This window comes from Dipodomys merriami, unplaced genomic scaffold, assembly GCF_024711535.1.
Source record: "Dipodomys merriami isolate MVZ:Mamm:240054 unplaced genomic scaffold, mDipMer1.0.p SCAF_368, whole genome shotgun sequence".
Classification (NCBI taxonomy): Eukaryota; Metazoa; Chordata; class Mammalia; order Rodentia; family Heteromyidae; genus Dipodomys; species Dipodomys merriami.
Genome location: NW_027205248.1, coordinates 310,001 through 333,320, shown reverse-complemented (window position 1 = coordinate 333,320; position 23,320 = coordinate 310,001). Strand labels below are relative to the sequence as shown.

General features: G+C 53.2%; 1 protein-coding gene across 1 annotated transcript in view; it reads right to left on the bottom strand.

The window, feature by feature from the left end:
* B4galnt3 (beta-1,4-N-acetyl-galactosaminyltransferase 3) overlaps positions 1–23,320 on the bottom strand; it is a 57,058-nt gene that overhangs the window by 16,341 nt on the left and 17,397 nt on the right. The window contains exons 2-3 of the mRNA XM_069988854.1: positions 1,331–1,437; positions 822–899 (exon numbers count right to left, since the gene is read on the bottom strand). Coding sequence (XP_069844955.1) covers positions 822–899; positions 1,331–1,437 — 185 coding nt within the window. The remainder of the gene's footprint in view (positions 1–821; positions 900–1,330; positions 1,438–23,320) is intronic.

Here is a 23,320-nt window from a genome sequence, read left to right as displayed (position 1 = left end):
TATGTGATAAGACCCTATCTTAACAAAGAAAGAGAAGGGAGGAGGAAGGAAGGGAGGGAGGGGAAAGGAAAAGAAAAGAGAGGAAGGAGGAAAGATAGGAAGGAGGGAGAGAGGGAGAAGGGAAGGAAAGAAGGAATAAGGAGAGAGGAGGAAGAGAAGAGGAGGAAGAGAAGAGGAGGAAAAGGAGGAGCAGGAGAAGTAGGAAGAGGAAAGAGGCTTTCCTTCTCCAAAGGCCAATAAGCTTGGTCCACAGCCATACTGACAAGGGGTGAAACCTTTAGGGGGTGGGCCTAGTGGAGGAAGTGAGGTCACTGGGGGCATGGCCGCACAGGGTCACTGGGTCACCAGGCCTAGGGCCTTCTCTCTGCCATGAGAACAGCCTCCTCCATGTGTCCCCACCACGAGGTGCAGGGCTGCAACAGGCCCAAATGGCAGGGCCAGGCTTGGTTACGTATGTGTTGCAGCTATGAAAAGCTAACCACGGTGACCACTTCACGACGGTGACACGAAAGTACACAGAGCCTGGCACACAGTAGGCCTTCAGCCGCCTGGAAACCTGTGTGTGTGTGTGTGTGTGTGTGCACGCATGCGTGTGCGTGTGTCCATGTGTAAAACTGCGTTTTTGTACCGTAATAGCCACTAAAAGTTTTCCATCCTCTCTAACATTATCTTAAAAAAAAATTCTTTTTGAGGTGCTGGGATTTGAACTCCAGTCTTGCTCTCAGCGAGACAGGTGTTCTAACCCTTGAGCCACATCCCCAGGCCCATGACAAGGCCTTTTTGAACCCTCTTCAGCCCGGGACGCGTGGCGACCTCCTTACCTCTGACAGCCAGGGCACGGGTTTGTTCCATTTCAAGTAGCTACTGCCGCTGCTGCCCGCCCCGTCGGGTTCTTGGTCCTAGGGTGAGGACAGAGACAGCTGGGTGGGAACCTGGGGGTGAGGAATTAGGGGTGGCACATGATTTGGGAGGGAGGGCCTTGAAAACGCCAGCAGAGAAGCAGAGGGGACCAGCTTGGTGTCCGGGGGGGGGGGGCTCATCCAGGCGGGGACCCCGCCACCTGCTCAGCTCTGCTCCCTTCTCGGAATCGGCTCAAGCGTCTGTCCCACTTGGAAAAAACGCTGTGCGCCCCTTCTGCCTCAGTATCCCCCTGGGTCGCACCCAGATGGCCGATGGCTGACTTGATCCAACAAGGGACACCCCAAACGCTCCCTGCCCGCAGCTCCGCAGGCCCCCAGCCTCGGGCAGCCATGTCCCTCGCAGGCTTGGCTTGGGGCGGGGGAGCGAGGTGGCCTGCCGGCGGGGACGGTGGGCAGCCCCCGCCCCGTACCTTGACCGCGGTCAGCTTCTGTGGACCGTACACCTGGAGATTCGAACCCACCGCCGGCATGTTCCTGCTGGCCAGTGCTTTGGCCAGCTCCCGCCAGCTGCCGTATCCTGTGGAAGGGACGGGAGAAGAGAATTCAGCGCCTTCCCCAAACTAGGTGGCCTGGGACACGGCCTTCCTCCCATGGGGCACAGCGCCCGCTGCTCCTCTCCCCAAACAAGCTATGACATGGGGGGGGGTTGCACATGTCTGGGAAGGGGAACAAAGGAAGCGGGGAGGAGGGGAGAGCAGAGCCCAGGGGTCAGCCGCCGTGCACGGGGTGGTACAAGTGGCCTTGGACTATGTGCACCAATGCCCCGGGCCACACACAGGACCACAGGCCTGCAGGGCTCCGCCAGCCTGGGGAGCACCCCGAACGCACTGCGCACAGGACGTGGGGCTGGGCTCCCCGCCTCCCACCCCAGCCCCCTTAAAGGGAGGCTGGAGGAGACAGGGGGAGGCCCAGGGTCCCACGGCCCCCCACTACGTTCTCCCCTACAGCTCAAGATGGCGGGCCGGGGTGGGGCTCACACCTCCGCGTGCGTGAAGGCCGGCGCTGCGCCAAAGGAGTCGGATGGCAGAGAGTACGGCCAGGGGCCAGAGGGTGGTTGGCTGTGAACAGAAGTGTCACAAGATCCCCCCGTGAGCACCCCGGGGGACACGGCGGCCACCCAGACCCACGACAGAGCGCAGCCGGGATCCGAGGCACACGTAGTAATGCCAGGCGTTCGGGAGGCCGAGGCACGAGGATCACAAGTCAAGGCCAGCCTGGGCCACGCGTCAAGATCCAGCCTAAGCACGAAGAACGTCAGAGGTGGCCGTCAGCTGCATGTGAGTGTACAGGGGTGGGGGGGAGGGGGGGAGAGGGAGAGGAGGGGGAGAGGAGGGGGGAGAGAGAGGAGGGGGAGGGAGAGAGAGAGGGAGAGAGAGAGGGAGAGAGAGAGGGAGAGAGAGGAGGAGGAGAGAGAGGGAGAGAGGAGGGGAAGAGAGAGGAGGGGGAGAGAGAGGAGGGGGAGGGAGAGAGAGAGGGAGAGAGAGGAGGGGGAGAGAGAGAGGAGGGGGAGAGAGAGGAGGGGGAGAGAGAGAGGAGGGGGAGAGAGAGAGAGGAGGGGGAGAGAGAGGAGAGGGAGGGAGAGAGAGGAGGGGGAGAGAGAGAGGGAGAGGAGGGGGGAGAGAGAGGAGGGGGAGAGAGAGGAGGGGGGAGAGAGAGGAGGGGGAGGGAGAGAGAGAGGGAGAGAGAGGAGGGAGAGGAGGGGAAGAGAGGAGGGGGAGAGAGAGGAGGGGGAGAGAGAGGAGGGGGAGAGAGAGAGGAGGGGGAGAGAGAGAGAGGAAGGGGAGAGAGAGGAGGGGGAGAGAGAGAGAGGAGGGGGAGAGAGAGAGGAGGGGGAGAGAGAGAGAGGAGGGGGAGAGAGAGAGAGGAGGGGGAGAGAGAGAGGGAGAGGAGGGGAAGAGAGAGGAGGGGGGAGAGAGAGGAGGGGGAGAGGGAGAGGGGGGAGAGAGAGGAGGAGGAGAGAGAGGAGGGGGAGAGAGAGAGGAGGGGGAGGGAGAGAGAGAGAGGGAGAGAGAGGAGGGGAGAGAGAGGAAGAGAGAGAGAGAGGGAGAGGGAGAGGGAGAGAGAGAGCGCGCCATGTTCTGGAAGGCAGGAGTGGGGCAGGGGTGGGGGAAGAGGTGTTTTCTTTTTGGTCAGTCGTGGGGCCTGAACTCTGGGCCTGGGCGCTGTCCCTCAGCTCTTCAGCTCAAGGCTGGCGCTCTACCACGTGAGCCACAGCACCACTTCCCGTTTTCTGGTGCTTCATTGGAGTCTCACAGCCTTTCCTGCCTGGGCGGGCTTTGAACCATGATCCTCAGCTCTCCGCCTCCTGAGTAGCTGGGCTGGCAGGCGGGAGCCGCGGGCATTGGGAACTGCCCTGGGATGTGCGGGCTGCATCTCTCAGGCACCGTCATCGCAGCTGCTTGCCAGGCTTGCAAGGCTCAGCCTAGTGGCTCCTTCCTGCCATCCTGGCTACTCAGGAGGTGGTCAGAAGGACAGTTGGGTGGGGTCCGGCCAGGGGGAAAAGTTTGAGAGTTCCCCATCTCAACCACTGGCAGTGTCGTGCGCAGCCCTGTGTGTGACGCGGAGATAGAAGGATCCTGGTTCTAGGCCAGCTAGGGCAAAAAAAAAAGTTTGTGAGATCACATCTCAGCCTATAGTTTCCGGCTACGGTATTTATGCACGCATGCATCAATCAATCAATACGTAAATAACACCCCCTCCCTGAGACACATAACTAAAGCAGAAGGGATTAGAAACAAGGCCCAAGTGGCCGAGCAAGCCAAGGCCCTGAGTAGAATCCTCACCCCAGTAACTACCAAAAGAAAGAATACAGGAAAAGCACCGCATGGGATCGATCCAGTCTGATGCCTCCTATTTTACAGACGGGGAGCGAGCAGCTCAAAGTCCCAGAACACGACTTGTGTGCAGCGTCAGAGCTGGATCCTTCCCACTCCCCCCAGATTAGACCACACGGCAGCCCTTCCTGGGACCCCATCTCCGCTGCCCCTGTGGGGTGAGGAATACAGCACTCAAGGGAAAGCCGTCCATTCCCAGCCTCTGTCGGGGGTCAGGGAGGGGCACCTGTCCTCTGGGGTTCAGGCATGAAGGAAGAAGGGCCACAGCCCCCCCCCCCCCCCGTTCTGCACCTTGGCTTTGCTCTTAGGACCAAACACCGTTATCTTGGGAAGCAAAGAGAAATGCTACCTGCGCGCCACAGGGTGGCAAGTGTCACAAGGCACGCTTTCTGAGAGGTGACCCGCGCATGGTCAGTGAGCCGTGGCCACGGGAAGGGCCAGGCTCTCTCTGGGGCCTCGCTTGTCCCTGGGCGGGCCGAGCCCAGTTTTTGTTTTAACAAGAATGCTGCTAAGTCGGTTCGGCCAGCGTTCCCTGACATGTCTCCTCATGGTCACTGTCTCTCCACTGTCCGTCTGTCCCTCTGCTGGCTGGTTGTGAATCCTTAGCTATCCTGGCTGTGTTCAGAACTAAGCTTCAGCTCTGTACAGCCATCTTCCACCTGGTGTGACTGCCTTTAACCTGTGTGCAAGGCTGAGTGCTGTGACCAGGACAGAAGAAGAGGAAGAGGGGAAGGAGAAGGAGGAGGAGGAGGAGAGGAGGAGGAGGAAGAGGAAGAGGAGGAGGAGGAGGAGGAGGAGGAGGAGCAGGAGGAGGAGGAGCAGGAGGAGGAGGAGGAGGAGGAAGAGGAGGAGGAGGAGGAGGAGGAGCAGGAGGAGCAGGAGGAGCAGGAGGAGGAGGAGGAGGAGGAGGAGGAGGAGGAGGAGGAGGAGGAGGAGGAGGAGGAAGAAGAGGAGGAGGAGGAGGAGGGGGGGAGGAGGAGGAGGAAGAGGAGGAGGAGGAGGAGGAGGAGGAAGAAGAGGAGGAGGAGGAGGAGGGGGGAGGAGGAGAAGGAAGAGGAGGAGGAGGAGGAGGAGGAGAGGAAGAAGAGGAAGAGGAAGAGGAGGAGGAGGAGAGGAAGAGAAGGAAGAGGAGGAGGAAGAGGAGGAAGAGGAGGAAGAGGAGGAAGAGGAGGAAGAGGAGGAGGAAGAGGAGGAGGAAGAGGAGGAGGAAGAGGAGGAGGAGGAGGAGGAGGAGGAGGAGGAGGAGGAGGAGGAGGAGGTGATGGAGGTGATGGAGGTGATGGAGGTGGTGGAGGTGGTGGAGGTGGTGGTGGAGGATAATGGGGAGAAAAGTCAGCCATGTAAAAGCTAGCCAGACCCTCCCACTGGGCCGGGCCCTGGCCAGCCTGGAAGTTTCCAGCCTCTGGGAACAGGTCCCATCTGCAGCTCGGCCTTCAGCAGCCCAGTGGGCAAGTACACCCTTCTTGCAGACTTCAAGGGGGAGGAGAAAGACTCACTAGGGCCGGGCCTCAGCCACTCTGAGGATCCCAGTTCAAAGACAGCCTGGGCCGACAAGAGGTCATGAGACTCTTATCTCCAGTGAAGCACCGGAAAGCTAGAAGCAGAGGTGTGGCTCAAGTGGCAGAGTGCCAGCTTTGAGTGGGAAAAGCTCAGCGATGGCACAAGGCCCCAAGTTTAGGTCCCAGTACTCACACACACACACACACACACACACACACACACACACACACATACATGTGTGTGTACATGCGCACACACACGTGCAAAGAGCCAGCAGCTCTCCCTTACTGAGCAGAGAACCAGGGGGTGCATACCAATAGCGAACATCTCCTCTTTGACTGACACATACTTGGAAGTTCCTGCAAAGTACTGACTAATGCAGGGTGCTGTGTGTCTGGGTCTCTCCACCCAGTCTTGGCCTCTGTATGAATCCTGTCAGCCGATCCTCAGACAGTCATCATCCGGGAGCTAACGAACGAGCAGGCTTAACCACTGACCCTGGTGGCTTGCCTGGGGGAATCGGCCAGCCCCTCCCTCCCATGGCCACCACAGGCACCAGAAGCCAGGCCCCGCCCCCTGCGACAGGTGTCACATTTGTGCCAGGAGACTGACACCCCGATCTCAGGTGACACATTTGGCCCCTGGCAAAAAGTTGGGCTATCAAATTCACCATCAGTTGGAGCACTGCCAACTTCCCTGCAGGCTGGGAGCCCGGCAGAGCATTCAAAGGCTGGGGGGGGGGGGAAGGGGGGGAGATTATCATCCAGGCTTTGCAGGAAAATGTGGTATCTCTGAACCCCTGGGTATCACCCAACCGCCTCCTGTCCAGTGCTGCCTCTCAATGGAGAGGGGAGAAAAGCAGAACAAAAAGGGGGCGGCATCAGCCTCAAAGGCACAGTGAGATGAACGCAGCTCACTGACTCCGGCTCATAATGCGTGAGCACTCAAGACACAGCCTGAGGACTCTGTTTCAGCAAGAAGCTGGACATGGAGCTGTGGCTCAAGTGATAGAGCACCAGCCTCAAGCCAAAAAGCCAACAGACAGTGTCCAGAGACTGAGTTCATGCCCCAGGACACACACACACACACTCTCTCTCTCGGAGGAAGAGACCTGAGATTCCCACTGGAGGGCAGCAGCTGCTGAGAAGCAAAGGGGTGGGCCAGCCTTCTCCAAGCTGCAGGTGGAGGGTCACCGGCCCCACCAAGGCTCTGATGGCCGAGGGGGGCTGGGGTGCAGAAGGTCTGAGCCCCCCACTCTACTAGACACAGCCAAGCAGAAGAAAAGAGGTGATCACCATGTGCAGGTGGTGAACCATGGAATTAGGCTAGGGGTTAGGATAAAGAACACGGGATACATGTGTGTGTACACATGTGTGTAGACAATATATGCACACAGGAGGGCATAGAATACACATATGTGCACATGTGTATATACACATATAGGTATATACAAATAGGGTTCTTTTTCTTTTGTGCCAGTCCTGGGGCTTGAACTCAGGGTCTGGGCACTGTCCCTCAGCTTTTGTGCTCCAGCTAGCACTCTACCACTTGAGCCACAGTGCCGCTTGAGGAGTTGAACCCAGAGCTTCATGCATGCTAGCTAAGTACCCTACCACTAAGCCAAGTTCCTCGCCCTGTACACATACTTATAAGGGAGCATTACTCGGTCATGGAGAAATGTCATCTGCAAGAAAATGGATAGAACCCCAAACTGTCGTGTTTGGTGAAATAAGCCTGGGAAAAGTATATGTTCTCTCACATGAGGAATGTGGACCTTAAAAAGATAAATAAAAAGAGGGAGGGTGAGAAAAAGCAGTAAGAGAGAGGGCTATCCTAAACCAAATGAAATACCTGCACGCCTGAACGCCGCCGTGCTGGAACACCTTGGTGCGATTAATACACTACAAAAGAATGGCTGGGAAGCAAGGGAAAGGGGGAAGGGGAGCAGGGGGGCGGGAGTGAAGATGGATGGGGTCAATGTAGTTTATACCGGTGTTTGAAAACAAAGCAATGAGACCTGCTGGAACTGCCTGGAGGAGGAGGGAGGGAAAGGGGGAAGGGGAGAGGGGAGAGGGGAGAAGGGAGAAGGGAGAAGGGAAGAGGGGAGGGGGGAGGGATGGAGGGGTGATCAGGACCCCTGCAAGAGTGCATGGGCATGTCACAATGAAGCCCTCCTCTGCACAGCTAATACAAGCTCACTTTTTTTTTTAAAGGAAAGAAATTGATATGGTGGAGGACGTAAAGATGGAATATGATATTTGACTTGGATTGTGTAAAATGAATAATGAATGATTTTAAGATATAAATGTAAGTGTGATGTGGATAAGACTTCCCTGGTAACTCGTTACTTTAGCTAGTTACTTTAGCTAGTTAGTTTAGCTAGTAACTGTAACTCTGCAACTCTGTAACCCTGTCACTCTGTAACTCTGCTTCTGCTGTTTTCTGAACAATGCCAGCCCTAACCCAGCAGAACCATCACCACCCTTTGTTCTATTCCCCTGCTTCCTGCCAGCAAAACCTTGGTGGGAAATTTAAACTTCAGGTGCGCATTGCTTGCAACAACATTGGCTAAAACCAGCACCCAGCCTCCCTCTTTCCCCACCCTAGCCCCAAATGCTTAAAAGCTGATGTGGGCTGGCCCTCAGGGCCGTTTCCCCGGATCCCAACTCCAGGTGTGGTCCTGGTGCATCAGCTCAATAAAATCTTTTACATTTTCACTGTGGACTTGAGTGGTCTCACTGCCCCTCCCCACTACATTCTGGAGGCCCCAGCGAGATTTGACAGCGTGATGACCCTCGGGGTAAGAGGGTTCTGGTGGCCACAAGCTCCGATTGAGGCCGGGCTGCCCGTTTACATGTTCGGAGGCATGCTGCTTTTTTGTTCCTGGATTCTGCTGACTATGGGCTCCACTAAGGCTGAGGAGCTCGTTTGCATGTTTGGAAGCACCTGCCTTTTTGCTATTGGAGTCGAGGAGCGAAAAGTTTGCAAACCTCTGGAGGTGAGTGAGTTTGTGTAGTGCGCAAGTTTGGGAGACTCATGAGAAAGCTGGATGCAGTGTTAATCTAGGAGTCAGAGGTCTCTGGGGGATGCCCCAGGCCCTCATTTGTCCTGTCCGGTGTGACCGAGCAGGGGTTTGAGTTTGAATCTGGTTCCAATCTAAGCCTGGCTTATTTCACATCAGATCTGGTTTCTTGTCTGTGTGGCCACGTGTTTGTCCATTCCTTGTCTTTGTGTGTGTTTGTGTGGCCCCTTCCATTTACCAACAGAAGGACATGGGTCAGGCATCTGGGTTCCTTGAGCCCAGTCCACTGGTGGTGGCCTCAGTGGGCTGGCTGCTGGGGGGATGGAAATCTCCACAGGGGAGGCGCCCCCCCCCCCGAGACTTTTCAGGGCCCTGTGGTCTTTCCACCACTCCATCAGCTGGTTCATGGGTGCCAGACATGCCATGAGAAAAAAAAAACCAAAAAACCTTTTGGGGTTAAGTCTCTGTTTCTCTGTCCTGTCTCCTTATACGTTTTTCTGAGGTAGGGAGGCTCTGGGTGAGAGTGGCAGGCTCACTCCGCGGACTCTGGATTCAGCTTGCTGAGTGGGAGCTGCACAGAGTTCTGGTAGGGATGAGCTGGGGCCCACTAGGCCCCAATGCAGCCTTCAGTTATTGCCTTATCTCGTTCTGGTTTAGGGTTGGTACCAGTCTACATGTGGATTCTTGGTTGTTGTTGTTGTTGTGTTTGTGATTTATTTGGACATCTCTGGGGAAGTAGAGGTTCCAGCTATGTTCCCCCTCCCCGTGCAGCAGCGCCAGTCAAGAGATGGGGCATGGAATGTTGTAGGACTGGTTTAGTCCCCCCCCATAAGCCTCAGGTTGCACTTTCTCCCTGTGGAGGCTGCTTGAGGGGAGGGTGTAGACTGCTGTGAGCCTGGTTCAGAGACAGTCATCTAGTCCTGTTTAGTTTCAGGTGACCCCCTCCCCCCACCAGCCTTCCTCCAACTGGAGGTATTCTAAAGACCAATTGGTAAAATGCCTACCTAAACAAGTGAGCCCTGGAAAAATATAGCCCAGCAAAAGTGCTCGGTTAAAAGGTCTTGTCCTAAATTTTTGTCATCTGCAAGAGTAAGATTGGGGGGGGGGGGGGAAGGTTATTAGGTGTGGACATTACCAAAAGTTTAAAAAAAAAGTTATTGCATTGTTTTAACGAGAAACTTTAAAAGGCTTTCTAAGGATTCTTTAAAATCAAAACAAATGGTATTTTAAGATCTGGTGTTTTAAAATGCATAAAGCTGTTTACACTATAATCAAGTTATCTGGCTTAGCAGACAGGCATCGGAGATGTGGGATTCAATTTGGGAATAAGTGTTCAAAATTTAAATGTAAGGTTTGTTTACTATTGCTAAAGACTGCCTGTTCTGTCTACCTAAAACTGCTTGGGTATTTCAGGATAGGAAAAACTTAGGATAAACCAATAAAGGACCTGTTAACTTAATGAGTTCCCTTCCTATAGCTTGGCATACCCCTTTCTAGGCAACACTGGGCCCTTGTAGTAAAAGCAGTAGATAACCAGCCAGTAAATAATCAGCCACAAACACCTCTACCTTGGGATGGCACTTCTCTGGGGCAGCTACCACCATATTGAACTAGGCCCTGAGAGGAGACTGGGGCTGGGACAGCTTCTTTACAGGTTTTGTTTTTGTTTTAGGGATTATAGAAAAAAACAAAAACCTTGGCTCCAACTAGCCCAATGAAAAGAATGCCTCCCCTTAACTTAACCCACCTTCATTGTTTTGTTAAAGACTGACCGATTAAACAGGTAGCCGGTTAATCCCGCTCATGCTGGCATGCTGGCTGGCATGCTGGCGACATCCCCAGTTTACTATAAACTCTACCTTTTTCACATGCTTATGTTAAACTCTACTAAACACCTTTGTGTATGTTTACCTTAAGCTCCGCTTTACCATTGAATTCGCGAGTCATTTAAACCAAAAGTGATAGGCTGGTTTAAACAGCCATTATGTGACAAAGTGTAACCCCACTGGCCACCTGCGTGTGGTCTGGTATGACTCTGCAATCTTTTGGGTGTGTGAAAATCTCATTGGTCGCCTACATGACCAGGCTTCATCTTGTGATTTTTGCCAATAAAAACCTAAGCACGCGGGCCGCTCATGGTCGCAGTATCAGCTCCTGAGCCTGTGCTGCGGCCCTGGCCGGTCAGTGTAGGAACCTCCTCAATAAAGTTGCTTCTTTAATATAAAACTTTGTTGCAGTGGGCTCTGTCACTCTGGACGACTAGGTGGGCTTGCCTGCCTGAGTAGGGGTCTTCCTACTACAATATAAGGCAACAAGACCCCTGAGAGTAACCTTCAGGTCTGGGCAGCTGCAGGGCCCCTTATCTACTACTTAGGCAGCAGCCATGACTCCTAGTATGTCATGATAAAGCCTCTGTTCCACACGTAGTGGGGAGTCCATGCATGGTGGAAAAGGATGGACACTGAAAACCTGATGGTAAAGAGATATGATGGGGCTGGGAAGGTGGCTCAGTGGTAGAGCGCTTGCCTTGCATGCATGAGGCCCTGGGTTCAATTCCTCAGCATCACATAAGCAGAAAAAGCTGGAAGTGGCGCTGTGGCTCAAGTGGTAGAGCACCAGCCTTGAGTGAAGAGCTGAGGGACAGCGCCCAGGCCCAGCGTTCAGGCCCCATGACTGACAAAAGAAAAAGAGAGAGAGAGAGAGAGAGATGATGATGATGATGTGATTGGTATTGATAAAACTTCCCTTTGGATGTATTAAAAAAAATTAAAGGCTTTAAAAACAGGGTTAAAATTCTTTTCTGCATGATATAATTTGGTTTCAGTGCCATTCTGCAATTAGATGTGTTTAAAAGGTAAAAAGATGTCAAGTCTGGATTCTTGGTCCGGTACTAGTGCTGGTAATTCTTGCATTAAAGAAAACTGCTATTTGAGTTCAGAATTTCCTAAAGATTTTGTTTTCTAGACAGTAACTAGACTGAAAAAAAAAAGGCCCTCTTAGAGCCAGCAGCAGTGCGCCTAGTGCCTCAAGATGTCAAAGGGTCCTTCAACTGCAAATGAAAACTGAAGTGTGAAGTGTTAAAACAGAAGTTAGTAGCAGGCCTTAAAAAAAATCAGAAATGGTTCTTGGACATAAGAAAGTAAAACTGTCCTAAATGCTTGTTTGAAAATGAAAAAAAAAAAAAAAGCCGGGTGCCGGTGGCTCATGCCTATAATCCTAGCTACTCAGGAGGCTGAGATCTGAGGATCACGGTTCAAAGCCAGCCCGGGCAGGAGAGACCGTGAGACTCCTATCTCCAATAAACCACTAGAAAACCGGAAGTGTCACTGTGGCTCAAGTGGTAGAGCGCTCGCCTTGAGCTGAAGAGCTGAGGGACAGCGCCCAGGCCCAGAGTTCAAGCCCCACAACCGCCCAAAATAAAATAAAAAATAAAAATAAAAATAAAAAAAAAGGAACTACTAAAACGACTGTTCAATTGCGCTTTCAGTTTGTCGTGATAGGTTTTAGTAACAGTCTCCAGCAGGCTCACAGAGGGCTTTGGCCCTTAATAAGTCCCAGGTAAGAGCATGCTTACAAACCTACTTCTACGTTGACCACCTTGTTGCTTTCAGTGTAAAGTGGCCTTTTATGAGACTCATTGATCTGAAAACTGGTTCAAAGGCAGCCTGGGCAGAGAAAGGTCCCTGTGAGACTGTCACCTCTACTCAGCCAGCAGAGTACTGGAAAAGCTTTGGAATTGCTGTGCAGCTCAAAGTGGCAGAGTGCTAGCCCTGAGCTGAAGCGCTAAGGGACAGTGCTCAAACCCTGAGTTCAAGTCCAGCCATCAGCCAAGGAAAATGCCAAGAGTGCATTTATCCCAGCATGGAGAAAGGCACTCCTGGGACCCTGACAAATGATGGAGCATCCTGAGGCCGTAAGCCACTTCTTGGATGGCAGAGGTAGTGTCAGATCCTGGAGTCATTTGTGCGTGGCCCTTCAAAAATTGATCAGAGCCGGGAGGTCATGGGAAGATAGTTTGCAAGCATGCCCTCTCATGCCCTTCTTTGTCTACTTCATAACTGTGCGGAAACTTGCCAGTCATCTATGATAGTGGATAAGCTAAGGTTGTCAAATGGGGTAGTTTAAATCCCAACCCCCTGTATGTGCTTAAAGCCCTAATGGACAATGAATTTTGGGTGGGCACCAGCCACATGGATTCATTTGTTCAGGAAAGAGTTCTGTGGACCTGGGATTGTGTTCCTATTGAGATCTGTTTAAAAGCCTACACAAATAATTTAGGTATTGTTGGGGTCACCGGAGATCAGGTTCCCCAGCCAGCCAGCCAGAAAAATGCTTTTGCAGACTGGAGTATTGAACAAGCTATACTGCCATCGCCCAAGAAAAAGTTTGTGCAGTTGCTAAAAGGTAAATGTGGAATATCTAGTTTTAAAAAGTTGTCACCTGGTAAATTGTCCCTGGCCACTGCCTAAAAGGTTGCCTTAAAGACCAGCTGGACACCAGCCTGCCAAGCCTACGTCATGCAACTCTAACCAGTCTAGGTAGAAGTTTACAGCCCAGCATGAGGTGTGACAGTCCACTGGGGTCGCTGAGAGACCCTGGCGCAGCTGCCCACTCCTCTGTAAAGTTCAAAGACAGCCTGACAGTCGTCTGGAGGGGAAGTCTACATCCTCACCCTGACCACCTCCACCATGGCGAACGGGGACTAAACTCCTGTCTGATTCCTGGTGGAAAGCTGCTTTGGGTCTCCTGAAACTAAGATCTTGTGTCTTTTGGCGATATCCATTAACCCTCTCTACTCTCACAGTGGATACTGAGGACAAGGACAACATCTCTGGCTTGCCTTAGGCACTTCAAGGCATAGGGGACTGGAAATCCACTCTATAGTCACAGCCTAGCTTGGCTCTGGTGTGGTAATGACCTGCTTCCTCCTGGGTGTGTGTTAAAGTGCAGACCCCGGCAGACTAGACCCTGTCTCATTGGTTGTAGGTGAGCCCAGAATACCATATCCCTTACATCTCCTTCCCCTACCAGACAGCTGCCAACAATGGCTGTAAAGGAGAGATCTTTTTTTCCCCCCTCCGGTCGGTCGTGGGGCTTGAACGCTGGGCCTGGGCGCTGTCCCTCAGCTCTTCAGCTCAAGGCTAGCACTCTACCGCTTTGAGCCACAGCGCCACTTCCGGTTTTCTAGTGGTTTATTGGAGATAGGAGTCTCATGGACTTTCCTGCCTGGGTTGGTTTTGAACTGCAATCCTCAGATCTCAGCATCTTGAGTAGCTAGGATCACAGGAGTGAGCCACCAGCGCCCTGCTTTAAGGAGAGATCTTTATCAGTGGAGGTAGTAAGAGGAATGAGACCCAGCCCCACTCTTAGCCTTAAAATCTAGCAAGCTTCTCCACTTCAGTGGTACCTTGAGGCAGCTCTAAGATAGATTGGCTCCACCGGCCAATGGAAAATGAGCAGTTTTAAACTCTAGCCACAAAGAAGCTCAAGGACTTATAAAGAAAGAGGTTAGTAAAGAAAGCCTTGGAAAAGGAATTTTAAAAAATGGTTTCAGGCTGGGAAGGTGGCTCAGTGGTAGAGCACTTGCCTTGCAAGCATGAGGCCCTGGGTTCGATTTCTCAGCACCACATAAACAGAAAAAGCTGGAAGTGGGTGCTGTGGCTCAAGTGATAGAGCACTAGCCTTGAGCTGAAGAGCTGAGGAACAGTGCCCAAGCCCAGAGTTCAAGCCCCACAGGGATTAAAAAAAAAAGTTTCCTTTAATAAGAAAGTATTTTAAAAGTAAGGGTGTCCTGAAATGCTTATTAAGGGAAGATGACAAATCCCAGACAGTTTAAGTATATAGCAAATGATACAAGTATGTCTTAAAATGGAGCTTATATACAGAGTCACATTGGTGTACTGATGTGAAACTATTCTTTATGTCTATCTGTATGGTGGTGCGGGCCTATTTCCACTTAGACGCTGGTTTAGTTCATTGAGCAGCCCGCTTTTAGGTCAGCTACTGGTGGGAGTAGGGATTGCAGGATTCACAGCATGGGGAACACTAGCCCTGATAACTGGAGACAACAATCTCAGAGAACTAAGCATGGAGGTAGTCTTAGAAGCATTGAAAGACCCTCTGGCTAAAAAGCCAGGTAGTCTCCTTGGCAGAGATAATCCTCTAAAATGGCTGGGCACTAGACTTCCTTTTCATAGAACAAGGTTTATGTCCTTAGGAAAAGCCTGCTGCTTTTATACAAACCCATCTGATATAATTAGAGACACTTTAGCCAGAGTAAGAGAGGACCTGTGTGCCAATGAGGACACCTGGCGACGATCCTCAAATTGGTATGGAAGCTTCTTTGATTGGAACCCATGGCTAAGGGCTTTTATCTCGACCTTAGCAGGGCCTCTAATAATAATTTTAATAGCCCGGACAGTGGGACCATGCCTGGTAAACACATTGATTAAATATGTCAAAAAAAGTGGGGCTGTGGCTCAAGTGGTAGAGCACCAGCCATGAGGGTAAAAGCTCAGGGACTGCACTAAGGCTCTGAGTTCAAGCCCCAGGACTGGTACCAAATAAAAACATGAATAAACAAATAAGTAAAGGATCTTGTACACTAAAATGCATAACTAAATATATCTATATATTTAGTTCTGTAAAACTCATGGTCCTGTGTTCCCAATATATGCTCCTAGCTAAGGATATTCAAATCTTTGACCCCTGACAAAACCAAAGGGAGGAATGATACGGTGGAAGCTGTAAAGATGGAATATGATATTTGATTTGGATTGTGTAAAATGGATAATGAATGATTTTAAGATATAAATGTAAGTGTGCTGTGGATAAGACTTCCCTGGTAACTCGTTACTTTAGCTAGTTACTTTAGCTAGTTAGTTTAGCTAGTAACTAATTGTAACTCTGTAACTCTGCAACTCGGTAACCCTGTCACTCTGGAACTCTGCTTCTGCTGTTTTCTGAGCAATGTCCGCCCTAACCCAGCAGAACCATCACCACCCTTTGTTCTATTCCCCTGCTTCCTGCCAGCAAAACCGTGGCGGGAAATTTAAACTTCAGGTGCACATTTCTTGTAACAACCATTGGCTAAAACCAGCACCCAGCCTCCCCTTTTCCCCACCCTAGCCCCAAATGCTTAAAAGCCGATGTGGGCCGTTTCCTGGGATCCAGACTCCAGACGCGGTTCTGGTGCATCAGCACTTTTTGCTCAATAAAATCTTTTACATTTTCATTGCAGACTGAGTGGTCTCACTGCCGCTCCCCACTACAAAATAAATAGCATGCAGGAAGAGCAACACACAAGGACCCGGTGGCGGGGGATTTCTTTGGAAGAGACCCAGGGATCTGTCCTGGGAAGGGCTCGAGGGGAGAGGAAGGGTGATGAAACCTGGCGACAGGTGATGCTGAGCAGAGCCTGTGTCTCTTGTAGGAGGCCTGGCATCCAGGACACCCTGGCTGCTCTCCAAGCAACAGGAAGCAGCCCCCAATCTCCCAGGAGGGGGGGACTGTTCCTGGAGGACGCTGGGGCCACCACGTGTCCTTGGCAGAACAAGGCTGTGAGGCCACAGCCTGGGGTGGGGGGGAGAGCCTGCAGGAAGCTGGAAAGGGCAACAGGAAAGTCAGGGTGGCTCAGGCCCTGCCCGGAGTGCAGCTAAGTCCTTCCTAATCCACCACCTCCGGGACAACAGACCTCTTTTTTTTTCTTTGTTTCTTTGCAGCATTGGCAACTGAACTCCGAGCCTCCCTGATGCAAGGCTGGATTATTCTCTGCGGTGTAAAAATCCTATGGGAAAACCAGAATTGGAAGTCGTCAACAATTCTGTCCAAAGTCACAAAAGCAGTTAAGTGGCAAGAGGTTTGTGGCAAAAGCTCGTGTACATAATTCCACTACCCACACATAGTGAGTGAGCTGGAGGGGTGTGTGTGTATGTGTGTGTGTGTGTGTGTGTGTGTGTGTGTGAGTGAGTCCTAGGGCTTGAACTCAGGGCCTGGACTCTATCCCTGAGCTTTTTTCACTCAAGGCTGGCGCTCAACCACTTGAGGCACAGCTCCACTTTCTGGCTTTTTGGTGGTTTGTCAGAGAGTCTCACAGACTTTCCTGCCTGGGCTGACTTCAAACCTTGATCCTCTGATCTCAGCCTCCTGAGTAGCTAGGATGACAGGTGTGAGCCACCGGCGCTGTCTTTTCTGTCTTACTCCTCCCCAATTACCAGCTATAATCACACACACACACACACACACACACACACACACACACACACACACACACACACACACACACACACACACACACACACACACACACACACACACACACACACACACACACACACACACACACACACACACACACACACACACACACACACACACACACACACAGGGGTGCATGCTGGGGACCGAACACAGAACCTTCAGCATGCCAGGCAAGTGCTCTGCCATAGAGCTACGTGGAACCACTGTCTTCAGCTACGGGAAACTGCTGTCTTCAGCCTCGGGTGCGCTGTCTCCTCTCTGCCTCTGGCTGGGAATAAGCAGGGCGCCTAATCTGATGTGGACAGCGGCCAGCTTCCCCCGCTTGCCGAGTCTGACGCAGGTGACTCGCCACAGGCCCAGCTGAGGTTGCTCCCCCGACCAAGGCAGGGCACTCACTCTGGGCTCCACTTCCCGCTCCCACTAATCCTCCTAACACATGTCCAGGGCAGAGGGCAGGCCTGGCCCAACCCCAGGACCTTTGGGAGGAGGGGAGAGGTCTCCCAGTCCTCTTCTGCTTTGTTTTATTCTTGTGCCAGTATCAGGGCTTGGCGCTCTACCCACTTGAGCCACAGCTCGACTTCTGCCTTTTGGCTGGTCAAAACTAGAGATCAGAGTCTCACGAACTTTTCTGCCCTCGATCCTCAGATCTCAGCCTCTTGAGTAGCTGGGATGGCAGGCGTGGGTGCCAGCACCCCGTTTTCTTCTACTTCTCTTCCCCGTACCTCCTCCAGGAGACGCAGAGCGGCAGGGAAGGTGGCAGAGCTGTGGCCTGTCGGGAAGTGGCGGAGAGGGCGGGGCGGGGCTCAGGTCAGCCTGCCCTTCTTGGCTTGACATAGCACCGTATGGTTCCCACCGCACCAGATGCTGGTCTAGGAAAGGCCTGGAAGTGAACTGGGTGCAGGGTCGGGAGGAGGTCCGGTCCGTTAGGACAGGCCTCCCAGAGAGGGCCTGGAGGTGAGCAGGCCCTCAACCTCCAAGGTCAGAAGGTTCAAGTTACCCGGATGTGATTTTATATCAACCAGGCATTGATACGGGGCAGGGAGGAGGGAGGGAGGGAGGAGAAGCAGAACAGGCTGATAGGAAGGGCCTGGTGTATTTATAATCACAGATTAAGTCTGCACTCAGGCTGGGAGGAGCTGACAGCAATGACCAGTAAAGACCAGCAATGACCAGCATTGACCAGCAATGACCAGTAAAGACCAGCATTGACCAGCCATGACCAGCATTGACCAGCCATGACCAGCAAAGACCAGCAAAGACCAGCATGACCAGCCATGACCAGCAAAGACCAGCCATGACCAGCAAAGACCAGCATGACCAGCCATGACCAGCAAAGACCAGCAATGACCAGAAATGACCAGCATAGACCACCAATGACCACCATCAGAAGGCCTCAGTACCCTGTGGACAAGCTCTCGAACAGATCTTGCTTCTGCTCAGGGTTGGCCTTTGACCAGGACTTTCCTACCTCCTACCTCCACCTTCTATGTACCAAGGTTATGGGAATGATCCGCCACACTCAGCTTGTTTGTTGAGATGGGACTGTGATCATTTTTTCCCCCCTGGACAACCTTGGTCCTGCATGCCTCTACTTCCCCAGGAGCAGGCATCCCAGCTTCCCACCTAACCCCAGCCTGAGAGGCTTCATGGTTTTTGTTTTTTTGTTTGGGTGGGTCATGGGGTTTGAACTCAGGGCCTGGGCGCTGCCCCTGAGCTTTTCCACTCAAGGCTGGCGCTCTACCACTTGAGCCACAGCACCATGTCCAGTTTTCCGGTGGTTCCTTGGAGATCAGAGTCTCACAGACTTTCCTGCCCGGGCTGGCTTTGGAGGAGGGGACGTCTGGTCACACGTGAGAAGGGCCCAGGGCATAGGGTGACCTTCAGAGATGTCCCCCGTGACCACTTCATCCAACCTGTCCCCGGTCCACTGCCATCCACGGTCCACCGCCACCCGAGGCCCACCCTCGCCATGGTCCATTGGAGTTTTGAGTCCTCGGGACACACTCGCCGTGAATGTGGGAATGGTGGGCAGCGGAAGCGGGAAGGTGGAGGTCTCAGTCTCCAGTGCAGAGAGAGGGACAGGGCTCTTCCCAGCCCGCGGACGCCCAGCGGATGGACGGCCGCGCTCAAGGAGAGGAATAGCCACTGACAAAAAAAGGGGGGCTAGAGATACGGCTCAAGTGGCCGAGCACCTGCCCAGCAAGCTCAGGGCCCCCAGCTCCATCTCAGTACCGCCCCCCGCCACCAAAAACAAGTTACCATTCTAACTAACCTTTTTGGGTTTGTTTTTCTGGTTTGGTTTTGCTTTTGCCAGGCCGGTATTGAACCCAGGGCCTTGTGCATGCCAGGCAAGGTCTCCTACCATGGAGACACCCCGGCTTCCCTTCCACTGCGTGCTTCAGGTAGCTGGCTGCACGGTTCCGCACACCATCTTCATCCCCCAACGGAAATGCTGCCCGCACACCGCCACCTCGTCCATTGCTCACTTAGTTCCCAGTACCTCTAGGCCCTTTGTCACTTAGCACATGTCCACATGGTGACATGTGTTCAGAACTGCTATCCTCTTCAGGGCCAAGTAATATTCCACTGTGCATCGCCTTATCCACTCACTCCGCAGGGTAAATCCTGCTGTTTCCGTTATAAAAAGAGCTGTTTTGTGAGAACTGTTTCGTGGGGGGCTGGCGCGGGGGGGGGGGCGCAGATCTCTCTGCCGCAGTCTGTCTGTCTCCCTGCTTTTAGTTCCCTTGGTGGGAAACTGAGTCAATCTGAAGGAAGCAGGGGCTGAAGGGAGCTGGTGGTGGAGAACCACAGCAGCCCACACGTGGGGAGGGGTGTGGGGTGGGCTCATCCCTGGCACACGAAGCTGGTGAGAAACCAGCCATTTGCACACCTCCTGGGCCTCAGAAACTAAGCTGGGGGGAACACAGGTGTGCAAACTCCCAGCTTCCTCCCTCAGGACAGTGACGCTAGTCCACTTTGAACGCGGGTTGTTTTGTTTGTCTGCTTGAGACAGAGCGTTGCTTCGGAGCCAAGGCTAGCCCGGCACCAGAGACGGTCTTGAACTTGGAATCCTCCCACCCCAGCCTCCAGCCTGCTGAGACTGCAGGCGTGTGGTGCCGCCCGACTCTGGGAGTTGAGTGTCTGTTGTGGAGTGTCTGTCAGCAACAGGGCAGAAACCAAAGACAAAGACGGGAAAAACTGGCCCCTTCTTCTAGACTGTTCCAGTTGGCATCACGGCCCACCGGCCTCTCCTCTTGCTTTCCCAACTTAGGTCAAAGGTTATTCTGGGTGAGCCCACAGGGTACCTCAGAGAAGCAGATCAGGGAGGCCGGGGTAGGGGTGAGGGTGGGCTGGCCAGAATTCCCACCCTCAGTCACACCCGTGAGCGTCTCCACTCAGATCCAACCACGCCCCATCTTTCGAACCACGCCCACAGCACCTGAGCCACGGCCCCACGGTTTAGCCACACCCATCACTGGAGCCACGCCCCCAGCCCTGTCATCTTCACGTTCTACACAGAAAGGAGAAAAATACCATTTCTCTAGGCTAAAAACTATCTTCTAAACAATTCCTTTTTAAATAACCACGCCACGGACAGCCTGTGTGAAGCCCTGGATTCCACCCATGGAGCCAGAAAAACATTTTTAAAAACACTTTTTGTTGTGTGTGTGTGCCAGTCCTGGGGCTTGAACTCAGGGCCTGCGTTCAACGTCCTGAGCATTGTTCACTGAGGGCTGGCACTCTACCGCCTGAGCCACACACAGCTCCACTTCCAGTTTTCTGGTGGCTCATTGGAGATAAGAGTCTGTCACAGACTTTCACTCACTGGCTTTGAGCCACTCTCCTTGTGTCTCCGCTCCTGAGTGGCTGGGATTACAGGTGTGAGCCCCCTGCTTCCCAGCTTTAAAGGAGAAGGATTTTAACTACATCAGAGGAACAGAGGCGAGCGGATCTGAGGAAGCAGCAGCACAGCTTTGCCGTGTATGCTTCCTTGTCTGCCTCACAAACGAGGATCTATTCGCCGGATTGCAAACACGTCGCTGTATTTCAGGCAACGCAGGGTGTCACTTGATAAAAGAGCATTTACTGGCCTTCTGTCACCCCACAAAGATGAGGAGAAGTTAACCCTCAGCCTGAGCTACTTCAGGATGGTTTTTGTGCTGTTTTGTGTTGTTTTGGTCGATGGGGTCCAAGCTCCAGCTATGTTTACAGGGACAAGCAAGACTTCAGCTAAAATAAAAACCCCAGAAGCCATTTGCTGTCAACACAGCGAGCTATTTTCTGAAACCCTTATCAAGATACTCGGGTCTGACCTTGGTAATGAAATGATTTTAGTTAATCTTTCCTGGAAACCCAGGCCAACACAGTCACTTCGTCTGCCGTTCTCCGAGATCGGATGATGGCTTTTAAAGATGAGTGTTGGGAGAGACGGAGTCGCCAGGCTGCGGTCAGGTGACCTGATCTATATTGTACAGATCGGTTGACCTGACCATCTCCCCCTGGGCATGACTAAAGACGCATGAACAGAAAAGACCCTGGGTGCCCCCCCCCGCCCTGCGTTCCCCGTCCCTTGAGGGAAATGAGCAAGGAAATCACCACTGCACAATCACTAAGTCAAATCTACTTTTTTTTTCCCCTCTTTATTTGTGCTGATATTAAGACTCACACTCGGGGCCTGGGCGCCGTCCAGCCCTGAGCTTTTCCACTGGTGTTCTACCATTTGAACCACTTCTGGCTTTTTGGGTGGTTCATTGGAGGTAAGCATGTCACAGACTTTCCTACTCAGGCTGGCTTTGAACCCTTGATCCTCAAGACTCCTATCTTCCCGAATAGCTGGGAAATCAAAGGGCATCGATGAAGATGAGCCGCTTACGAGTACTTAGAAATTGGTAGGGCTGCTCTGAGCCTTAGCTCAAAAAGTGGGGTGGGGTGGAAGAAAAATGAGGGGGGGCTTGGAAGGGGGCCCAGGCTACAAGACAGTCTCGGAGATAAAAAGCGAGAAGAGCCTGGTACGGCGGCCCCAGCTCAGCGTCTCATCTCCCACGACTCTCAGTTTACCTTCCTGATACCTGAATGGATTCTGGAACTTTCTCTTACTGGAAGTACTTGTGAAAATGAGAGAGGGGGAGGGTGGGAGGGAGAAGGGGGGAGCTGGAGAGGGGGAAGGAGGGGAGAGGGAGGGAGAGCAGCTTTGATTTTGCTCCCTCGTGGTCTCCCTCTGCTGTCCAGCGGCGCCTGAGTGTTGTCTGTGTCCTAGCAATACTTAAATCTCGGGGGAAAGCAGCCGCTGTTTACCCCTCTGGGGTCTCTGGGGAGCTGGTTGTGCTCCCCTGGGCCGGCAGAGGTGCTCAGGGAGGGTTCCCTGGAGGTCACCACTGCACAAAAACAGCCCCGGCCATCCCTCGCCCCTGGCACGTTTACGGGCCTTGTGACGGCAGCGCCAAGTAGCTGGCAGTGGGAAGGAAGCCCAGGAAAGGCCCAGGAGGGAAGGGGAAGCCGCAGGATCGGCACACGGACCGGATACACCGGGTACTGGCCACGGCGTAGAGAACCAGCTTCCGCCGGGCCTAGTGGTGCCTGCCTGTAATCCCGGCGCTCAGGAGGTTGAGGCGAGGCAGGACGCACGTTAGTGAGATTCTCCGTCGAACACAAAGCAACGTGCCAAGAAGAAACCCCAAAGCAACAACCCACGCGAAAAACACAGAAGGCCGGGGGCTTCGCTCAAGCAGTGGAACGCTTGAAGTACTGGATTCAGTCCTCTGTACCACAAAAGCAGCCACAGACTGAAGCAGGAGACTGGTAGCATATGGACACAATCAAGCCTCTCCAATCACAAGCCGGGCACGGGTGCCGCCATGGAGGGCATGGTCCCGGCTGCACGGATCCTGCGGTCTGAGGCAGGGACGGGACTGGGTGGTGGAGTTCCTACCAGGAGCTGCAAGCCAGGACTTGCCTTGAAAGAAAGGAAGGAAAAGAGGGAAGGAGGGGAGGAAGGCAGGGAGGGAGGGAGGGGGGAAGAGAATACCAGCACAGTGGGTAAACTGAGGCAGGAGTCAAGGCTACCTAGTGAACCCCTGTCTGGAAATTAAAAAAAGAAAGAACAAAACCCCACGAACCTGTGGCTGCTGGCGTAGGCTGAGAACAGAGTGATGCTAACCGCACGGAGCTGCTCCCCGCCCCCATTACAGAGCAATCACGGTGGCTGAACTGCTGAATCCATCGCTCTCCTCCCCCTCCATCTCTCTGCCTGCCAGGGTTTGAATCCAGGGCCCCACGGATATCACCAGGACCCCAGTGTATCGACAAGATGCAGTGAAGGAGGAGAGTCTGTGAGCTGCCCATGGCCTTTGAGCCTCCCCTCCCTTACACACCCTTACACACACACACACACACACACACACACACACACGCACACACACACACGCACGCACGTGCGCGCTCCCTCCCTCCCTCCCTCCCTCCCTCCGGCTCCAGTTCCATCATCCCAGATTTTAGAGGTCTCCTTTCTAGGCTGGCTGTAGGATCTGCACAGCACACCCTCTCCTGGGGGTTCCCAGCCCCTTCTTCTTCTGAGCACCCAGATGGCTTACTTATTAAACCAATTAGATGGCATGAGTCACGGCGCACCCCTGGGGAGCAGGCTGGGTAAACGGCTCACACAGACGACCTGTTCCCCCCCCACTGACACCCCCACTCCCCACAAAGTATTTTCAGATCATAACCCCAGGACCAGTGGAGGGTGGCGGGGGGGGGTGCTACCTCTGCAAACGCCGTCACCCCCCTCC